The following is a 20,494-nucleotide window of genomic DNA, read 5'->3' on the forward strand; positions in this document are numbered from 1 at the left end:
AGAAAAAATAAAGATAAGTGTTCCATCTGTTACTGAGGATGATTTAGATATCATTCCCCCAACTCAATATACTACTGTTGTGTCAGCCCAGGTTCATAATGTGGAAGAGCAGGGACCTATTGATATTGAGTTAGCTCAGGAATCCCCCAGACCGCAAGCATTGCAGACCCAGCAGGTTAATTTACCCCTTGATAGTGTACAGGCCTCATTTCTTAGTGCAGTACCCCCTGCTGCTATGTCAGCAGTTTCTGACCTGTTAAAAAACATAATATCCGCAATGGCTGCATCCTCCCCAGGGCCCAGTGTGACACCAGTTGTTCTCCCTCCTGATCCTTCTAGTCAGGATCAGGATCCTGCTTTATCTACCCCCAGCAGGCATCGCCCTTTCACACCTCTCATTGAGGCACCACACGTGGCAACACGCGGTCCCCAGCCCGGCCGGAACATGGCCTCTGTAACTGCCCCTCAACCCGCAACACCCGGTCCACTTGCCCACAGGCGCACCATACCCGAGGCCCATACTACCCCAGGGCCTATGCTGGACTCCCCAGGGCCTAGCGATCTCCTTCGCCAGCCGCGTGGTCTGGGGCCGACTTCCGGTGTCAACGCCATGTTAGTGACGTCACCGGAAGCGGCCATCGGCACTTCCGGCTTGGCAGACTCCCGCGCGGTCGCAAGGACATCGGCTCCCGGGGCAACGCCACTTGCAGGTGAGCACCGAGAGCCGTCCTTGGCCGTTGGCGGGTTATCAGTGGGGGGTCGGAGGGGCCTTAGCAGCGCAAGCAAACAGCGCAAGCGACCAGCACATTTGAACGTTAATCCTCAGGGGCATCAAAGGGGTCGCTCCATCATAAGAGGTAGTACCAGGCAGATAGCCAGTAATAGGGGTAGGGGGGCACGCAGTGTTAACCCTCCCAGGGCAATGAGGCCATTACAGTTTTTACAAATGGGAGATAACGCAAATGCCGTTCAGCAGGCCGCTCCCGATATTGTTAACCCACACAGGGCTGATAGTGGTTTAGTTCAAGCGGCCGCTCAGCCGCAGGATATTGTCATTAATACACAAATGTCTGATAATAGTCTGCATGTGACTCAGGGCAATGATCGCAGTATGCATGTGAATCAGAGCATTGAGTATCATTTACCGTCTCATCATTTACCATCCCCCATTGGTGTGAATGCCGTTTTGCATGGTGTGAATGTACAAGCAGCAACTCAGGGACATAATACACCCCTGGTTGGCATGCATAATGCAAGTGTGCAATCTTTAGGCCAGGTACAACATCCCATTATGACAGGCATACATGGAGTACAAGCCCTTGCTCAGGGTCTCCACTCCCCCATTGCAGCCACGCAGGGCGCTCATGCACATTCATTAAGCCATGCACAATCAATAAGCCAGGCTAGCCATAACCCTATTGTAGACCAGCAGGGTGTGAATGCACAGACATCTGCGAATGGACAGTCAGCGAGTCAGGGATTTCATACACCTATGGTGATGTCTGCAAATAATACTCAGGTTGCAAACACGCTTCATATAGCTCATCCACCCCTTGCTACTGATAATCCAGACACATCCATTGGGCAAAGTGCTCGCAAAATTCTATCTCTTTTGCAGGGAGCAATTGGATCACAAAGTGCAGCAAAAACACGGACCACCAATGCCACAGTCATGAGTGGGGCAGATGCAGGAGTAGCAGCCAGCATTACAGCAGGAGCAACAGCCACCACTTCCACTGCACAGCAAGGGTCTTCAGGAGTCGCCCTCCAAAACCAGCAAGCAGGCCAGCCCGTTACCAGCATGGGTCAGGGACCTCCTGCCATTAGTCACGGTGAGAATGCTTTATTTACACACAATGACCATTCTTCCTCTGACTCATCCTCCTCTGACTCAGGGTCTGAGACTGACTCTTCCTTGGGTTTACAGGGGTCAGGTCAGAAGAAAATGTTTAGAATGATTAAGAAAATTTTAAAGAGGGGGGTCGCGCCAGATAATAAGCAGGACAGCGCTAGTAACACCGCCCCGCAAAATCCATCTACCTCTACAGAGGTGCCAGCTGAACCTCTCCCTACCAGGGCCATCTCTGAAAGGCGAGCAGCCCTTTATGGGGACGCAAGCCCAGGAAAAATATACTCATTGCATAGACACCTACGCAAAAAGGTGGTCAGTAGGATTCACCGTGGAAAATATGTTAATATATTTGACCTTTCGGTGGAGGCGTATAGGCAGAGAGAGAGGAGCGCTGAGGGAACAGGGCCTAAAAAATTTAAACGCCCAGACACTTTTGATGAGTGGCTCCAGTGCTTCCGAGTTTTTTCCTCCTGTTATATAGAAAAGTACCCCTCCCAGAGTTTGCCTATCCTAAAATACACGGACACTATTCACTGGATTCAGCGTAATCACAGTGAAGGTGTGTGGAGGGAATATGATGCTGAGTTCAGGAGGAAAATGGCAGGAAATCCTTCCCTGACTTTTGACTCTACTGACAACCAGTTGTGGCAGCGGATGGACCCAAAAGGGGGCGCACCCGCTGCTGTAACTTCAACTCAGCAATCAGCGCAGCAGTCCTTTCGCAACACTAGAAGCAGGAAACGGGGTGGCACTTGCTGGCCCTTCCAGGATAAAAAATGTGACAAGGGTAGCGCCTGCACCTTCAGACACATCTGCAGGTACTGCTCCGGTCCACACCCTGGCAGTGACTGCATCAAACGAAGGGACCATACCAATAAGCCCCCTTCAGCAAGCTTGGGCCAGAAAGGCGGAAACGCCAGTTAAGGTACATGCGATGGCTCCCTGGTTGTGGGCTTACCCAGACCAGGCTGCGGCACGTATGTTATGGGAGGGTTTTTCATTTGGTTTTCATATCCCCACAGTTAGGCAAATCAGGGGTAAGAAATTTAATAGGAACCTTATTTCAGCATACCAACACCCCGAAGTAGTGAGGGATAAAATTAATAAAGAAGTGGCTTTAGGGCGAATGGCTGGCCCCTTTGCTGCCCCACCTTTACCTGATTTGGTCATTTCCCCGTTGGGGGTGGTTCCCAAGAAAGATCCGGGGAAGTTTCGCCTCATTCAGCACCTGTCGTACCCAAAGGGTAGCTCAGTCAATGATGCCATTGACCCCCAACTCAGCTCAGTGCGCTATCAATCCTTTGATAGCGCACTAGACCTGGTCAGGAGGGCGGGTCATGGTGCTCTATTGGCGAAACTAGACATTGAGTCGGCATTTAGGCTTCTTCCACTCCACCCTTCAGTTTTCCATCTAATAGGTTGTAAGTTTGCAGGTGTGTACTACGTGGATCGCTGCCTGCCCATGGGCTGCTCTTTGTCATGCGCTTTGTTTGAAGCGTTCAGCAGTTTCCTTCATTGGGTCGTAGCTTCAGAAGTGGGCAGCGATCCCATAGCACACTACCTGGACGATTTTCTCATTGTGGGGAGAGCAGGCTCCGATGATTGTTTATCCACAATGAACATCATGCGCAGCGTCATGAGGCATTTTGGGGTGCCCCTGGCAGAGGACAAAACGCAAGGCCCCGCGTCCTGTTTAGTTTTCCTGGGAATCGAAATCGATACCCAGGCTAGGCTCTGTAGGTTGCCACCTGATAAAGTTCAGAGCATGCTTGAGGCGGTCAGAGTGGCAGTCTCTAATGCAGTTATTTCCCTGAAACAGTTACAATCTCTGTTAGGTTTGCTTAATTTCGCATGCAGAGTTATCCCCATGGGTCGGGTTTTTAACCGTAGATTGGAAAGACAGCTTAGTGGTAGGTCGAACCTGAGGTCAAAGATAACCCTAGGGAGCGAATTGCTAGCTGACCTAGTAGTCTGGGAACAATTTCTCATGTGGTTTAACGGGATTCGGGTCTGGCGTACCCCTCCCATGTCTAGCCAGTTACTGCACCTTTTCACTGACGCAGCTGGATCGCACGGTTACGGGGCCTATTTCCAGGGAGAGTGGAGCGCGGAGCCCTGGCCGGAGTCCTGGGCCCCAGCGGGCCTTACTCGCAACCTAACTCTCCTGGAGCTATTCCCCGTGGTCTTGGCGGTCGAGCTGTGGGGTGAGAAGTTGGCGAACGGGACTGTTGTGTTCTGGACAGACAACATCAGTGTGGTTTTTGCGATCAATAACTTGTCAGCCACCTCAGCAAAGGTCATTACCTTGCTGCGCCACCTGGTGTTGCGCTGTCTGGACCTTAACATCCAGTTCCAGGCCCGTCATGTCCCGGGCGTTAACAATGTTGTAGCTGACGCCCTGTCACGATTCGAATGGGTGACATTTCGCCAGTTAGCCCCCAAAGCTGCAGCCGTGGGTTTACGCTGTCCTGATTTCCTTTGGCAGCTCGTCCTTCCTGGATAGCCTTGCTTCCGTTGGTCCGCTCCTCCTTAGCACCATCCACTTGGCACGCCTATGCCCGCATGTGGTCTGAATGGGACAATTTCTGTGCATCCAGGGGAGCCAATGCTGCTCAGGGGTCTAGGGACACCTTACATGATTGGCTGGTGAGTTTGCATGCCTCTGGGGTCCGTCAGGGGGCAATACAATCCAAATTGGCCGCCCTCTCATTTTTCTATAGGGCATTAGCCATTCCTGACCCAACCAATTCCTTTTTTATTAGACAGGTGATCAAGGGTTGGGGCAGATCGCAGCAGCGAAAAATAGACACGCGCGAACCCATCACCCGCGAGCGCCTGGAGCGATTGCTCCTGGCACTCGACGTGGTCTGTAGATCAGATTTTGAAGCTCTTCTCTTCAAAACTGCGTTTAATCTGGCCTTTGCCGCCGCTCTTAGAGTTAGTGAAGTAGTAGCACCCTCCAAGCAGGCGTCAGGGGCAGGTATACAACTGCAGCATATTAGAGCAGCCCCTGATTCCTTACTTCTTTTCCTTCCGCGATCAAAGACAGATCAGGAGGGAAAGGGAACCTGGATCCCCGTTCACCCTCAGGTGAACAGCGCATGCTGCCCGGTTAACTGCGTTAACCTTTACCTGGCTCAAAGGCCGCCTGGCCCGGGACAATTTCTGGTCCACGCGGACGGCAGATCCCTTTCCAAATTTCAGTTCGGTAGGGTCCTAAAATTAGCGGCAGTCCAGGCGGGGCTGGACGCTAGCAGACTGGCCCCGCACTCTTTTCGCATAGGGGCCGCGACTAACGCAGCGCAAGCAGGCTCCTCGAGCGAGGACATAAAACGTATTGGGCGTTGGCGGTCCAATTGTTTCAGAACCTATGTCCGTCCAATTGTTTAATGTTTAGATGTTAATTCAGGATACTAAAATGTTTGTCTCCACAGGCACTACCCCCGGAGTGAAGCGAATCTGGATTGTGGGCCACTCCTTTGTCCACTGGGCCTCCCTACGCTGTGCGTCCCTCCCAATTGGCCAATCCCTAGGCTTCCCTCCCAACAAAGCATCCGTTAGGTGGTTGGGTGATAGGGGGATGTGCTGGCCCCAATTAGCAGGAACCATATCTGAGGCCCTGGTACGCTGGGGTAAGCCTCACATTCTTATTCTTCACCTAGGGGGTAATGATGTGGGGGCCATACCAGTTTTACAGTTGATCAAGGTTATGCAGGCAGACATTGGGTGGCTAAGAGTACGCATCCCGGGGATCATGATAGGGTGGTCCCATATAATACCCCGTCTCCACTGGAGGCATATGTCGGCCCATACGGCGGCATACCGGGTTAGGAAGAAGATCAATGCGTCTTTAGCGAAAACCGTCACTGGGTCAGGTGGCTTCGTGGTACGGCACGAAGCCATTTCGGCTGATAGAACCGAGCTGTATAGAAGGGATAAAGTTCACCTTTCAGATGTAGGGCTGGATTTATTCATAGGGGACATTCAGAGAGCTCTGTTACCCCTCCTGTAAATCGGGTTGTGGGTTGGCGGCAAGGGTACCATTAAAATGCTTCCTTGTGGCGGGAGATCCTCGGTCCGGTTGCGCAGGAGAAGGTCGCTAGGGGTGAGTGATGACCAGACTTCCGGGGAGGAGGGTAGGCCCTCACGTGCACGTGACGGTAACCCTCCTTCCTCCCTTTTGAGGGATGGTCACGTGATCTCTGCAACCCCTCAGCGTCATCTCCTTAGGGCAGAGACCCCTCTGCTGCTGTTCCCGTTGGGCCGGTGATCTCCTTGCTGTGCTGGGTTAGCTGATCTCTATGCCGCCATATATTTTCAGTTCTATCAGTTCTATCTAGTTTGTTAGGTTAATAAAATTTTATGGCCTGTGACGGTCACAAAATTTTCCCATAAAAAGTTTGTCGTTATTTTGCACTACATTCTCATGTACATAGTTATTTAATTAAGTTATGTTAAATCCTCTCCTCTGTGAAGAAGGATCCGGTAAGCATTTAATCCCTTAATGCAGTGTAGGGCTTAGTATAAGCCTGGAGCAGTCTAAGGGTTAAGGCTGTAGGAGAGTGGGTTAGAAGAGAGAGGGAAGGTGCTGGGTGCAACATTGTTGCAAGTTAGGGTAGGCCACTCCTTACCAGTAGATAAGCCGAGTTCCCCCCTTGCAACTTCCTCTTCTTCTCCGGATCCTGGCTGAAGCAGTTTTTCCCCTCCCTCCCTTCCCCTTTTGTTAATGATGTTAATGATGTTGTATTTTGTCGGCACCTTAATGGCAGGGCTATGGCTACTCACCCTAAGCCCAATAAGCCATTACTGTAGGATATGGATCTCCTCTCCCTGTTATGCGGTTTACACGGCTTGGTAACAGGGAATCCTTATCTTAGGTGGAAGTTTTGTTTAAAAACTAGTCTGCCAGGTCTTGAGCACTAAAGACAGACGGGGGTGGTGGAGCAGGTGGGTAGAGGAGAGAGTTAAAGGTGGAGAAGAGTTGTTTAGGGTTTTAGGAAAGAGTAGATATGAGAGAAGAGAAGTAGGTTTGCTTGGCTAAGTGAAGGGCAGAAGTGTATGAAAGAAGAATAGTTTTCCTCTAGACACACTCAGCAGTATGGGAGCATTTTTGCAAATAGCATGTTTGCTGAGAGTGCCTGGGCTGTAACTGACGGCATGAAGTTTTGCGCAGTCGGGGTAGGGGCAAGCGTGTCTAGTGCAGAGGAGAGAGTTTTGTTATAGGGGGCTGTAGCAAGATCAGGGCAGGTTATAGTGGAAGTGTGAGGGAGATGATCTTGAATGATTTTTGAAAATTGGAGCAGATCCACAGCATGTAGATTTCTATAGGTGCGGGGGCGGGATGGAGAAGTGGGTTTAGCTGTTGCATTAACATTATAGGTTACCAGGTAATGGTCTGAAATGGGATAAGGGTGACAGGTGGTGTCAGATATAGAGCAGAGGTAGGAAAATACCAGGTCGATGGAGTGTCCATCACTGTGGGTAGGGAATAGGGTGGATTGTGAGAGACCAAAGGAGGATGGGAGTGAAAGAAGTTTAGAGGCAGCAGGGGCAGATGGGTTGTCAATGAGAATGTTGAAGTACCCAAGAATTAGGGTTGGTATATTTGTAGAGAAAGTGAGGAAGCCAGGCGGCAAAGTTGTCAAGGAATCGGGAGGTCGGTCCAGGAGGGCGATAGATGACTGCCACTCTGAGGGAGAGGGGGGAGAACAGGCGAATACTGTGGACTTCAAAGGAGGAGGAGAGAGATGGGATTGGAGGTAGGTACTGATAAGTGCAAGAGGGAGAGAGCAGGATCCCAACACCGCCGCCATGTTTCTCACCTGTAATGGCTGGGTATTTAACATGCGTCAGTAAACGGGCAAATTTGCCCCTTTACGGGCGCACATTAAAATAGTTCTCCACTTGTAATCTAGCCCTCAATAAATACAATTAACTTTTGGCATTTCTATAAAGATTGACATTTATTATCTTACAAATAAACGGAGCAAGATCGGTACATATTTATTTTATGTTCTACAAAAAGATTTATAAAGAAAAAAAAAACATTTCTGTGAAATTTTCATTTTTTTCCTCCTTTGATACGCTGGGCATCTCTGAATGCTGGATGACATGACTAAGCTAATGTTCTGTTTGACGTTTTAGCTTTGTTTGTGTTTAAGGAACAGGCTGTACAGAACTCGCAGAGTGGATTTTAAATCTCTGTTCACAATATCTAGAGGTAAACATAAAAAAAAAGGTTAGAGCAGATAAATATGGACTCAACATGCATATATATTGTCACGCGTTTTACCTTCCCTTTTTCTAACACTGGCAGAAAGGTCTCATTACACATGGTGGAAAGATTTGTTGCTGCAGCGAATCACTTGCTGTCTGCACACAGTATTATCAGGCAGTGTATAGAAATATAACCTTGCTTAAAATATAATCATATAATACACCCACATATTACTAAATTAGTTCTGAAAGTCCAAACATATTTGTTGCTAAATTTAAGGCAATTAGAGACTTTTTTGTTAAATTATATGTACTGGCCAGAGGTAAAGGATATTAAAAAATCTCACATAAAAAGGGACATAAAAAAAGCAAGAATGGTTTAGAGCATTGCTGTTGCACTATTGTTTGTGTTTAACCCCTGCAAAGATTTTAAACACATAGTTAAATCCGCTCTAAAGCAGCAATGCAATACTGGGAGCTAGCTGAATACAGCTGGTGAGCCCATTACAAGAGGCATATGAGTGTAGCCACTAATCAGCAGCTAGCCTCTAGTAGTGGGCTGCTGCTCCTGAGCTTACATACAGTAGGTATGTTTTTTTTAACAAAAGATATCAAGAGAACAAATGAAGAGGTTGATTAAAATCTTTTGTGTTTTTCCCCTGATATTATATATATATTTTTTTTGTTTGTTTCTTCATTAACAAAAGTGTTTGCAATCTGTCCAAGTCAAACATAGCCAAGATTGTTAACTAACACGAGATTCTATCTCTGTTTTCTGACAACGGCACCTGGAACTACCAATAATGGGCTAGATTACAAGTGGAGCTGTATTAAACACACCTACGCTAACTCTGCTAGAAGTTGAGAGTAAAATGTTTTCACATCTTCTCAAATGTCAGGCCAGACATACACGATCACCTATACAATGAAACACAGAAATAGTGCAGACAATCAGTAGAAGGTAGTGGAACAAGGCATATCAGATGCAATTAAGCACAACGAGGGCTAAATAGGCAGATAGGGTCCTCTGAGTCACCTAGCAGATATGACTTGTGCCACGTGATACCTCAGCATCTGGATTTCAGTCCATTGGGCGTTACTTCATGTGGGTAGTATCTCTCGCTGATCTTCGTATTAAAGGGTCAAGATACAAAAAGCATTAAAGGGACAGTATACACTCATTGTTATATAACTGCATGTAATAGACACTACTATAAAGAATAAGATGCACAGACACCGATATAAAAATCCAGTATAAAACTGTTTAAAAACTTACTTAGAAGCTCTTGGTTTACCTCTGTTGAAAAGGTAGCTGGAAAGCCCACTGCAAGTGGGAAATAAGACACTCCCCCCCCCTCCCCCTTCTTTTGCATATGAAAAGACCCTTTACACAAACAGGAGGAAGCTGAAGAAGGTAGCTGACGGTATTCACATAAAACTTTGGGGCTTGGTTAAGAGTCTGAAAATCAGAGCAATGTTATTGAAAAATAAGCAAAACTATACATTAAAAAAAAACAACAACTTTATGAGCTATATAAATAGATCATCTACAAAACATTTATGCAAAGAAAAAATGAGTGTATAATGTCCCTTTAAGAGGAAACAGGATACAGGCCAGATATATCACAGGGGAACAAAATGCCACAGTAGCAGTGTCAGATTAAAAATGTATTTAAAAAGAGAAAATGTTGCAAGCAACGCATTTCTCAGTGCAGCACAAACAGTTTCATAAGACTTATTCCGATGTTTAATTGTGAGTTGCCTTGTTCCATTATCTTCTGTTGATTGTCTATGTTTACTGCAATGAGGCTCCTTCTGTGTTTCACTGTATTCCTCTCATTTCCTGCAGATCTCATTAGCTCTATGGGATATTACATATTTGGCTATCCAGTACATATACATATGTAGATGTTTGTCCTGTCCACTAAGTGCCAGATTACGAGTGGAGCGCATATGTTTATGCGCAAGCGATATCAGGTTTTTGTGATCATTTGTGCGCAGATTAAATTGTGTTTGTATTACAAGTTGAAGATAAATGCAATCGCATGGGAGTAATTCAAGTTGACGCTCATTGGGTTAGTGCGTACTCAGAGCTATGGGTAACTGTTTCGTGAAACAAAAAAGTATCACAAAACACATCAAAAATACATTACAAAGCATACTTACACTCATAATAACAACATCTAATAAAAATGATTGGAAAAAAAATTGCAAAAAAAAGTTATAAGAGCGCAAAGATATGAGGTTTCTGCAAAAGGCTTTAACATTGAGATCTCTTCATGTCGGGTTAGAGCCCTTGAGAACGAGTTCGGTTTAGCGCTCAAGTAGGGTTTTTTCCCCACTTTTTTGCTTCATTGACTTATATAGGGAATACATTATCACGCACACGATATTCTAATTGCGCTAGAAGTAAGCTGTCTGTGTGTGTCTGGTTAGCTCAAACGCGATAACTTTTTACTTCCAACTTGTAAAACGAGCATAATCTGACACACGCAAAAAGTTTACTTCTAGCTCAATTAGCGCTCTAGCGAAATCGCTAAATAGCGCTCCACTCGTAATCTGGCTCTAACAAGGGATAATACAATAGTGCGGATCATAGGTTTAATGAATCTAGGCCATACATTTATTTATACATATGTGGCTGTTTCAGAGTGTATTGCACATGTGCATGATAATAGAATTATTCTAAACCGTCTCAGAATACCGGCATACATGTCTGAACGGCAAGTTTTACATTTTATCAACTCCCTTTGTGTGTTGAATTTAATGAGGCCCATTTATCCATAACCTGTCCGCCTGCTCTGAGCAAGCGGACAGAGATCGCCACAATTCAACCCGATCGAGTACAATCGGGTTGATTGACACCCCCTTGCTGGCAGCCGATTGGGGGTGAAGGCGGCGTTGGTGGTGCAATGCTCTCCGCATTCAGCAAAGTCTGTCGGACCTGATCTGCACTGTCGGATCAGGTCTGACAGACCTTTAATAAATAGGCCTCTATGTGTCTATTTTGTTGCCGGAATAAAAGGCAAAACTCAGGGGAATTGTGACTGCTGAAATTGATGCTGACAATGTACCATATGGGTGATTTTTACTCTATCTGCTTGGATATGATCCAAACTTTTTCCATTACAGAAATAGTGTTATTATTTGGATTGTGATCACTCAGAATTTGAAAAACACACATCGGGAGCCAAAAAAACACCAATAAATATGATTGGAAATTACCCCGAAATTTGACAATAGAATTAAACTGAAAAGTCTCTTAAAATTGTATGTTCTGTCTGAATCATGAAGCTTTAATTTCTCATGTCCCTTTAATGTTGCAATGATGCCAAGTACAAGTGTCCCATAAACCATGGTATTATAGAAATTAGGATCTGAAAGGTACAGTAAACTTAAAATAAAAAGCCCTATATTAGCAAAATGATATTATTGTCTGACTTTACACCACCAACAGTATTTTCTCAGCATTTTTTTTTAAACTTTGAGAGTTTTAGTGGGTCTTAGGGTAGCAGTGGGTTTTCGGGGGTCTTCGGTTGTGGTTTAGTTTACGACGTATGTGGGTGAGACCACAGTAAGGTGAGTCTTGGATTAGGCCTCAATTTAGGGATAGGGTGTTCTTACATTAGGGATCAGTTTAGGTTGGGGATCTTGTGTTTGGAGGGTCCATGGTGATAGGCTGATTAGCAGTTGGGGGTAATAGTGAAAGGGGGGTTTATAGGAGCAATTAGCAGCAAGAGATTTTAGCCAGGGGTATGTGGAGCTGTGGCAGTTTAGGTATGAACAGCTTTTAGGATTTGTTTTTTGTGCATTGGGGGTTTGGCAGTTTAGGAGTTAATTGTGGTTAGGGGACTCAGTCAAAGGTTTTTTTATGATCAGATGTGGCAGTTTAGATGTTAATAGTGGTAGGAGGGTTAAGCCATGCTGTTTATTTTGTGTTGTAGGGTTTTGGCGGTTTAGGGTATTTTTGCATTGAGGGTTGTCGTGGTTTAGGGGTTATAGTGTAATGGGGCAGTAGTTAGAAAAGTAATGTTTTTTGTTTTATAATTTATTTATTTTATTTTGTTGGCCCAGATCCTAGCAGCCTGATATATATGAGGGGCAGAATATTTTCCATCATTAACAGACCTGTTTGCTGAGTAGTCAGCAGCAGGGAGCATTTTGGAAACCAGACCACTGACCTTCAGAATTGATAGGGTATTGTAATGTCTCTCCGTCCATTAACAAATCCAAGGCAAGAGAAACATTGTGGATCTGTTGATAAAACAAAACAAACAAACACATCAGTGGCTGATCATCACCATACAAAATATGTCTTAAAGAGACAGTAAGCACCTTGTAATTACATTTTTCAGAAGTCATACAATAAGCTTACATACATGATGGTTGAGTATGAAAATGTTTTTAATACATTGTTATCTTGTTTGCTGCAATCATATCTTAAGTCAACCCACATCAGGACTCAAGTGGATACAGCTAAACACTGTAATTTTGGAAACAAAATATCCTTTGTTTTGCTCTCTTGTTGGGGCCAATTAGGGACAGATATGTAGCAGGGTTACAAGCCTAAAATGTGTTTCAAATGTGCATATTCCAAAACCCAGAATTATTGTATAAATATTTTACTGTCCCTTTAACTATGAGACAGGTCACAATATATTGGCAGCACAGACATACTCATAATTTTGGTGCAGTGTTTCCATACTGTGGGGGGGGAATCTAGTAAAACTAGTAAAAAGTAACTTTAACTGAAAAAAAAGTATGTTTCTAGAGCATTGTATTTTAAAACAATTTCTGTTCTGTCACTATGTGTCCGTGCTCCTGAAAAATCTCTATGCTGCTCCAAGTGGGGATATGTCCAGTGATATGCAATCCATAGCGCTTTCATTTTGTCACTCATATAACATGCCCAGTTATATTTTATGTGTAATGTCCCTTTGAGAAAAAATTGTTTAAATTGATATTGAAACATCTATAGGAAAGTGCATATCTGTGTACAAATCCTTAGGGGTCAATTTATCAAGCTCCGTACGGAGCTTGATGCTCCGTGTTTCTTAAGACCGCTGCTCCACAACCTGTTCGCCTGCTCTGAGACAGCGGACAGAAATCAATCCGATCGAATATGATCGGGTTAATTGACACCCCCTGCTAGCGGCTGATTGGCCGCGAATCTGCAGGGGGCGGTATTGCACCAGCAGTTCACAAGAACTGCTGGTGCAATGATAAATGCCGACAACGTATGCTGTCGGCATTTATCGATGTGCAGCGGCGGCGGACATGATACGCTTAATCGTATCATGTCCGCTCACACATTAATAAATTGACCCCTTACAAATCAGTAGCTCATTGGCTGATAAATACAGCTCTTTACATACAGAGATACAAAAAAAATGTTATACTTTTTAAAGCAAAAAAAAAAAGTTGGGAGTGAACTGAGCACATCTGGAGAGCCAATCACAAGTGACGTATATGTGTTTATCCACCAATCACCAACTAGCTCCTAGGACTGCATTGATTCTGAGCCTACCTAGGTATGGTATTCAGCAAATGAAATCAAGAAAACAAAGTAAAATTTATTTTTAAATAAAGTATATCAAAATGTGTCTTTTAAATCTAATGTTCTGTCTGATCCATAATAGGTTGAAATTTTGATTTTATGTCCCTGTAATGTTAACCTAAGTCTAATTGCAAGGAAAGACTTATTCCATACATTACCAGCTTAATCAGAGTTTTAATAGTGGTGATCTCATATCCTTTTTTATGGTTTACAGTTGGTGTAAGAGAAATTGACAAGTTGATTTAAGGTTTCAGTTGCACTCCGTGGCTGACAGGCAGGAAGGCGCCGGTGAGTATGCAGATCTGCACAAGTGTTTTGATTTGAATGACAGCAAAAATAAAATGTTTGCTCCTAGCCAAACGAATCCTACTGCTACAGGGAACTCATGAATCTTTCATCAAACAGGTGAAAATATACAATTTATGTAAAACCTCCTGGGGTAGACATTGGCAGTGCAGAAGCATTTTGTTGCTAGATTAAGTTGCTATGAGTATGGGCATACCAAAGTATTAAGGGCTTATTCTATATGGGACACCCTGAGGTTCATTATGTGGACAACACGAATGCCTCCTTCTAACTAAAGAAATGAATGAGAAGAATAGCTTGAGCATCCATTGTATTAACTAGCTAAAGCTTCAAATGTGAAGTCTTATAGTCAGCATATTTTTTTATTATTAAGTGATGAACAGCTTACAGTTATACCCAGCATTATAACATAAAAAGCATTATAACCTAAAGGAGATAGAATTACTACTATTTTGCTGGAAATATCATATTCTATTAGTGGTGGTTTGTTCACTGGAGATTAGTGCATTCAGATGAATACAAAAAAATCTCTAATTTTGTTGTAGTCTTTGCATTTATTTCAAAGTGATCCTTGTCAGTTAATCTATTAAGCCAACAAGTATATAAGCTTTACTTTTTTTTCTAGCTAATCCTGACCCCATAAAATAGTTGTACCTATATTGTGATGATGCTGGTGTGATGAGAGCAGGATGTGATGTCACTAATTTGGGGGCGGGGCTTAGGTCCGGTAGTCTGTGTCGTAGTTATTTAGTACAATCAACCTGACCAGATGTATGTTTCTGTGCTCTGTAATAAAATAGAGTTGTACCATCATTGCTGTGTCCTGCATATGTCCTGCATCTCATGACATGGTGTCAGAAGTTCTGGCCTGTGCTTCTGTTCCTGATCGATGACAATGTCAAAGTTTACCCCACCTGAGCCTTTTGACTTCTCTCAGCCTGCAGCTTGGCCGACATGGCGTCAGCGGTTTCAGCGCTTCAGGATTGCTTCCAAACTGAACAAGGAGAGTGGTGAAGTACAAGTTAATTCTCTTTTATACTCTATGGGGAAAGATGTGGAGCCAGTGTTCAATGCTTTTACTTTCCAAGAAGGGGAAGAATTTAACTTTCATATAGTTATGGATAAACTCAGTGCCCACTTTGTGCCCAAAAGAAATGTGATTCATGAGAGAGCTTGTTTTCACAAACGTAATCAGCGTGTGGGAGAATCTGTGGAGTCATTTGTGCGCAGCCTGTATGAACTAGCTGAATTCTGTGAGTTTGGTGTTGCTAAAGAAGAGCAAATCAGAGACAGAATAGTTATTGGAATTGCAGATGCTGAAGTCTCACTGAAGCTGCAGTTAGAGCCTGATTTAACATTAGATGGGGCTATTAGGATGGCCCGACAGAGTGAACTGGTGAAAAAGCAAAGTGCTGATCTGAGGTCTGAGAGTATTGTGGATGAAGTGCAACAGTCCAAGAAAACTCCTAGTAAAAGGCACAGTGTGAGCGGTAGATCTAAAATAATGGACAGGCCTAGAAGTGGATGGGCGCAGCATGCCCGATGTACATGGTGCTTCCGTGCCCATGATCAGAGTGTTATATGCCCTGCCAGAGATAAAAGATGCAAAAAATGTAACAGAATGGGCCATTTTGAAGTGGTGTGTAAAACTGAATACATTAAGGAGATGCAGGTGGACAGTGACCAGGAGGGTCAGGAAGTGTCTTTTGTGGGGTCTGTTGTGGAACGGCCAAGCTCAGAAGAAGATTGGAAAGCTACTTTTACTGTAATGGGAGCCAAAGTTGATTTTAAGATTGACACAGGAGCAGATATCACTGTAATGTCTTTTGCTGCATTTATGAAACTGCCTCGACAGCCCCAGCTGACGAAGGTTACTACAAATGTCCATAGTCCCGGTGGCCGCATTGATTGTGCGGGGAAATTTCTTGCCAGCTGTGAGTACAAGCAAAGAAAATTCACCATGTGGATGCATGTGATTCGAGGCCAGTGTGTTAGCAATTTATTGAGCAGAAAAGCAGCCTGTGATTTGGGCCTCGTGGCCAGAGTAAATGAGATCTCCGAAGATATGTTTGGCGAATTGTGCCTACTGAATTGCAAGCCAGTTCGTATAGCACTTAAAAGTGACGCAGTCCCATACAGTATTTCTACTCCCCGTATAATTCCGTTCCCGCTCATGCCTCAAGTGGAGAAAGAGCTTATGCGCATGAAGTCTATGGGGGTTATTGAAGAGGTTGTTGAAGCAACTGATTGGTGTGCCCCTATTGTTCCAGTTGCAAAGAAAAACGGAAAGGTGCGCATCTGTGTGGACCTGAAAAGGTTGAATGAGGCAGTGAAGAGAGAGAGATTTGTGCTGCCGACATTAGAATGTATGAGTTTAGATTTCCACTGGCGCTTGTAGAATAAGCTAGGATTTATACTACCATCATTTGTGTGATTTATCTAAGTGACTCTGAATATTATCAAATCAATTCAACAAAAGTAAAAAGACAATTGTGTCTGTGAGTTTCAAACAACGAATTATAGGATATATGTCCTAGTGTGGACTGATATATTATATTGTCTAAGTATAATATAAAGAATAATAATATTGTTTCTGTGATTTTAGATAGATTGGAAAGTGTCCGTGATGCGTGTTTTTTCTTTTCTTTGATTAGAGTAATGTGAGGTTAAAAAATGTAAGTAGCGCTTGTGATGATAGATATTACAGTGAAAAATGTTGGATAGAACTTTGTCCGTAAATAAAGAAGATAGTGTATGTATATAAAAAAAAGGTTTAATGATCTATATTGACTATAGACAATTCAATATATAGCAATAAGATTCATAAAAGTAGTGGCAAATCCAACAAATAAAAACAAATAAAACAAGGGACGTCTCCCTATAGGTACTTCGGTAAGTCAAATGACCTAATAATGGATGGTCTTTAAATATAACTCAAAAACAAAATGTCACCTTGTGTAAGGAGAGGTTATTAACAAGCTGTAAGGTACCTTACAAAAGTCTGTTTGGAATCGTGTATGAGTCGATGTTAAGCTTCTGTGAGCGTCCTTCTCCGTTCCGCTCCTTCGCGGCTTAAAATGACAAGCCTCCGTTTCTGATTGGTGGTTGGAGGTCACACCTCTCTTAGGATAGGCTGTGACGGTGCACGCTGGATGTTTGGCGTGTTTAGATGTAGGTGATCTTTTTCAAGCTGTTTGAACTTACAGCTGTTAAAACTTTTCCTTTTGCACTTATGTGAGCGGTATTGTAGATCCGCTGTCAGAAAGATAAAAAGTGTGCACTTATGTGAGCGGTATTGTATTGTATGCTGCCGACATTAGAAGACATAGCTCCAAAGTTGGCTGGAGCGAAGTTCTTTTCTACATTAGACGCTTCTAGCAGCTTTTGGCAGATCCCCCTGGATCCAAAGTGACGCAAACTGACTACCTTTATCACACCGGTAGGTCGGTTTTGCTTCTGCAGACTCCCCTTCGGGATATCCTCTGCTCCAGAAATTTTTCAAAGGGAAATGAGTTCTCTCCTAAGTGACCACGTGGGCATGGCAGTCGACATGGACGACATTCTGGTGTATGGGTCTACAGCGGAGGAGAATGATCAGCATTTAAGTTGTGTGCTGCAGGCTATCAAAGAGTCTGGGCTGAAGTTAAATAAAGAGAAATACAATTTTAGGAAAACTGAATTATGTTACTTTGGGCATATCATCAATGGGGATGGCATCAAGCCAGACCCCGAGAAAATTTGTGCTATTGAACAGATAAAAAGTCCTTCTGATGTACATGAGCTGAGACAGATATTGGGCCTTGTAAATTATGTGGGCAAGTTTCTTCCAGATTTATCAACAGTTCTACACCCTATCACAGAGTTGCTAAAGAAAGACGTTGCCTGGGTCTGGGGACCTTCACAAGAAAAAGCTTTTATGCAGGCCAAGTCCCTGCTGGGGTCTGCCCCAGTGCTGGGGTTCTACGACCATTCCAAAAAGACTGTGGTTAGTGCTGATGCAAGCAGTTATGGGTTGGGGGCTGCTCTCCTGCAATTAAATGAAAATAAACTACAGCCCATCGCCTATTGTTCCCGCACACTGACGGCTGCAGAGTCAAAATACACTCAAATTGAGAAAGAGTGCCTGGCTGCAGTTTGGGCCTGTGAGCGCTTTCAGCGTTATCTAGTGGGTTTGGAGAAATTTAGTCTGGAGACTGACCACAAACCGCTAGTCCCTCTAATCAACTCTTATGATATCGACAAAACACCCTTAAGATACCAGAGACTTTTAATGAGACTGCTCAGATTCAATGTTCAGGCAGTGCATGTGCCGGGGAAACAACTGGTTGTGGCGGATACACTATCCAGGCTCCCGCTGGCTGCTGCTGAAGAATCCTCCACTGAATCTGATGTGAAAGTGTTGATTCAGTTCTGGCCTCTAAGTCCATTTCTTCAAGGAAACTGGAGGAGATAAAGAAAGAGATATATTTGGACACAGATCTGCAAGAGGTTATAAAGTACATAAAAGAAGGCTGGCCCGAGAGCCGGCAGCCTGGATGTCTTTAAGTTCTTACCAGCCAGAGAGGTCGCAGCTCACAGAGCTGGAGGGGTTGGTGCTGTTCCAAGACTGCATCATTATTCCTGTCAGCATGAGGAAGGAGATGTTGAACAGGATTCACGATGGCCACTTAGGCATTACAAAGTGCAGAGAAAGGGCAGCTACAGCTGTGTGGTGGCCTGGGATCAGCTCCGACATTGCAAATCACGTGTCTAAATGTGCCTTTTGCCGGGAACGCCGGCCTACTCAGAGAAGGGAGCCCTTGATTCTACTCCGTTGCCTGCGGGGCCGTGGCAGAAAATAGCTGCTGATTTGTGTGAACTGTACGGGAAAAAGTTCCTTGTTGTGATCGACTACTATTCTAGGTATTTGGAAATTGCACCTCTGAATGATATCACAAGTCAAGCCGTTATCATTCGTCTGAAGAGCTTGTTTGCCCGGTGGGGCATTCCAATGGAGCTGGTGAGTGATAATGGTATGCAGTTCGCTTCTACAGAGTTCAGTGCTTTCAGCAGGGAATATGACTTTGTACATTCCACGTCAAGTCCACATTATCTGCAGGCCAACGGAATGGCTGAAAGGGCAGTTCAAACAACAAAATTCATTCTAAAGCAATCTGAGCCATACCTAGCCCTCTTGTCATACAGGGCGAAGCGCCTTTCAAGCCACCGGGTTTAGCCCGGCACAGCTGATGCTAGGACACCAGATTTGCACCACTTTACCCTCGGTGGGTGTCTTCAAGCCGCCTGGCCCTGTTCCTCGGGACGAAGTCCTTAGGAGGGATGAAGAGGCCAAAAAGGGTTATTGTTTCTTCTACAACAGGAGACATTCTGTCAGGCCCTTATAGGAACTGAATGCAGGGCAAACTGTCAGAATTAAACTGGATGATAAGAAGGAATTGAAGACGCCTGCTACGGTAATTGGACGGTCTCCAGAACCAAGGTCTTATACAGTCCTTAATGATGGAGGGACGGTTACATGCCGTAACCGAAGACATCTTCAGCCTGTACCTGAGAGTCTGAAACCGGATGCCTCAGTACCACCGCCAGTGGGATCCCCTGTTCTAAGAGAGGTGCCTTCCCCTCAGCAAGATCACAGCAGGGATATATCTTTGCCTCCAGCGGACTCTTATTCACCATCTTCTGTATCAGAGGACAGTTCATGCAAAGTTACATCAAGCGGAAGAGTGGTGAAACTTCCGGCCCGATATAGGGACTGACTTTAGCTAGAACAGTGACCGGAAGTATGGGCAGAATAATCCCATGGTCACTGTGGACTAGGGTAGTCTACCCCGATGTCCAAGTCAGGATGTAATTTATGTGTTTATATTTTCTGAACCTATTTGCTTATATATTGTTCGAAAAAAAATGTTGTTGTATACTCTGTTTGTGTACCTTGTTATTTGTTATATTCAAATGTATGCTTCGCCTTTGAAAAAGGGGAAGATGTGATGAGAGCAGGATGTGATGTCACTAGTTTGGGGCGGGGCTTAGGTCCGGTAGTCTGTGTCGTAGTTATTTAGTACAATCAACCTGACTAGATGTATGTTTCTGTGCTCTGTAATAAAATAGAGTTGTACCATCATTGCTGTGTCCTGCATATTTCCTGCATCTCATGACAGCTGGCTTATAGCATTAGCATTACCAACTACTCTATTTACGTTTAAGCTACTTTCCAGCTGCTCCTCATCTGCCTTAAAGATCTTCCCCATACAAAATAAGGGCTTAACGATTTCCTGTTATTTAACAAGTAACATTATCAAAATTTACCTGAATTCAATGACCCCCATGAGCAAATTTTAGACAAATAAAATAAATAAATAAATTTAATAATGAATGATTCATCCAAAACGAATTTGTTTATGTCTGTGATCTTGTCTGTTAATTGACAAATTACTCATGTCAATACTATTTATATTACTATTTCAATTGTTTTTTTATTCTTTTAATTATTAATTTTTTTATTGTAATTATTTTCTATATATAGTGCCTTTTTATTTATATTGTCATACTTTCTAAAGAGATTA

At 44.1% G+C, this 20,494-nt stretch overlaps 1 protein-coding gene across 1 annotated transcript in view; it reads right to left on the bottom strand.

Moving 5' to 3' along the window:
* Positions 1-7,796: 7,796 nt before the first annotated feature.
* Positions 7,797-20,494, bottom strand: part of PARVG (parvin gamma) — a 215,340-nt gene continuing 202,642 nt past the window's right edge. The window contains exons 12-13 of the mRNA XM_053719049.1: positions 12,250-12,322; positions 7,797-8,066 (exon numbers count right to left, since the gene is read on the bottom strand). Coding sequence (XP_053575024.1) covers positions 7,993-8,066; positions 12,250-12,322 — 147 coding nt within the window. The 3' untranslated portion in view covers positions 7,797-7,992. The remainder of the gene's footprint in view (positions 8,067-12,249; positions 12,323-20,494) is intronic.

This window comes from Bombina bombina, chromosome 6, assembly GCF_027579735.1.
Source record: "Bombina bombina isolate aBomBom1 chromosome 6, aBomBom1.pri, whole genome shotgun sequence".
Classification (NCBI taxonomy): Eukaryota; Metazoa; Chordata; class Amphibia; order Anura; family Bombinatoridae; genus Bombina; species Bombina bombina.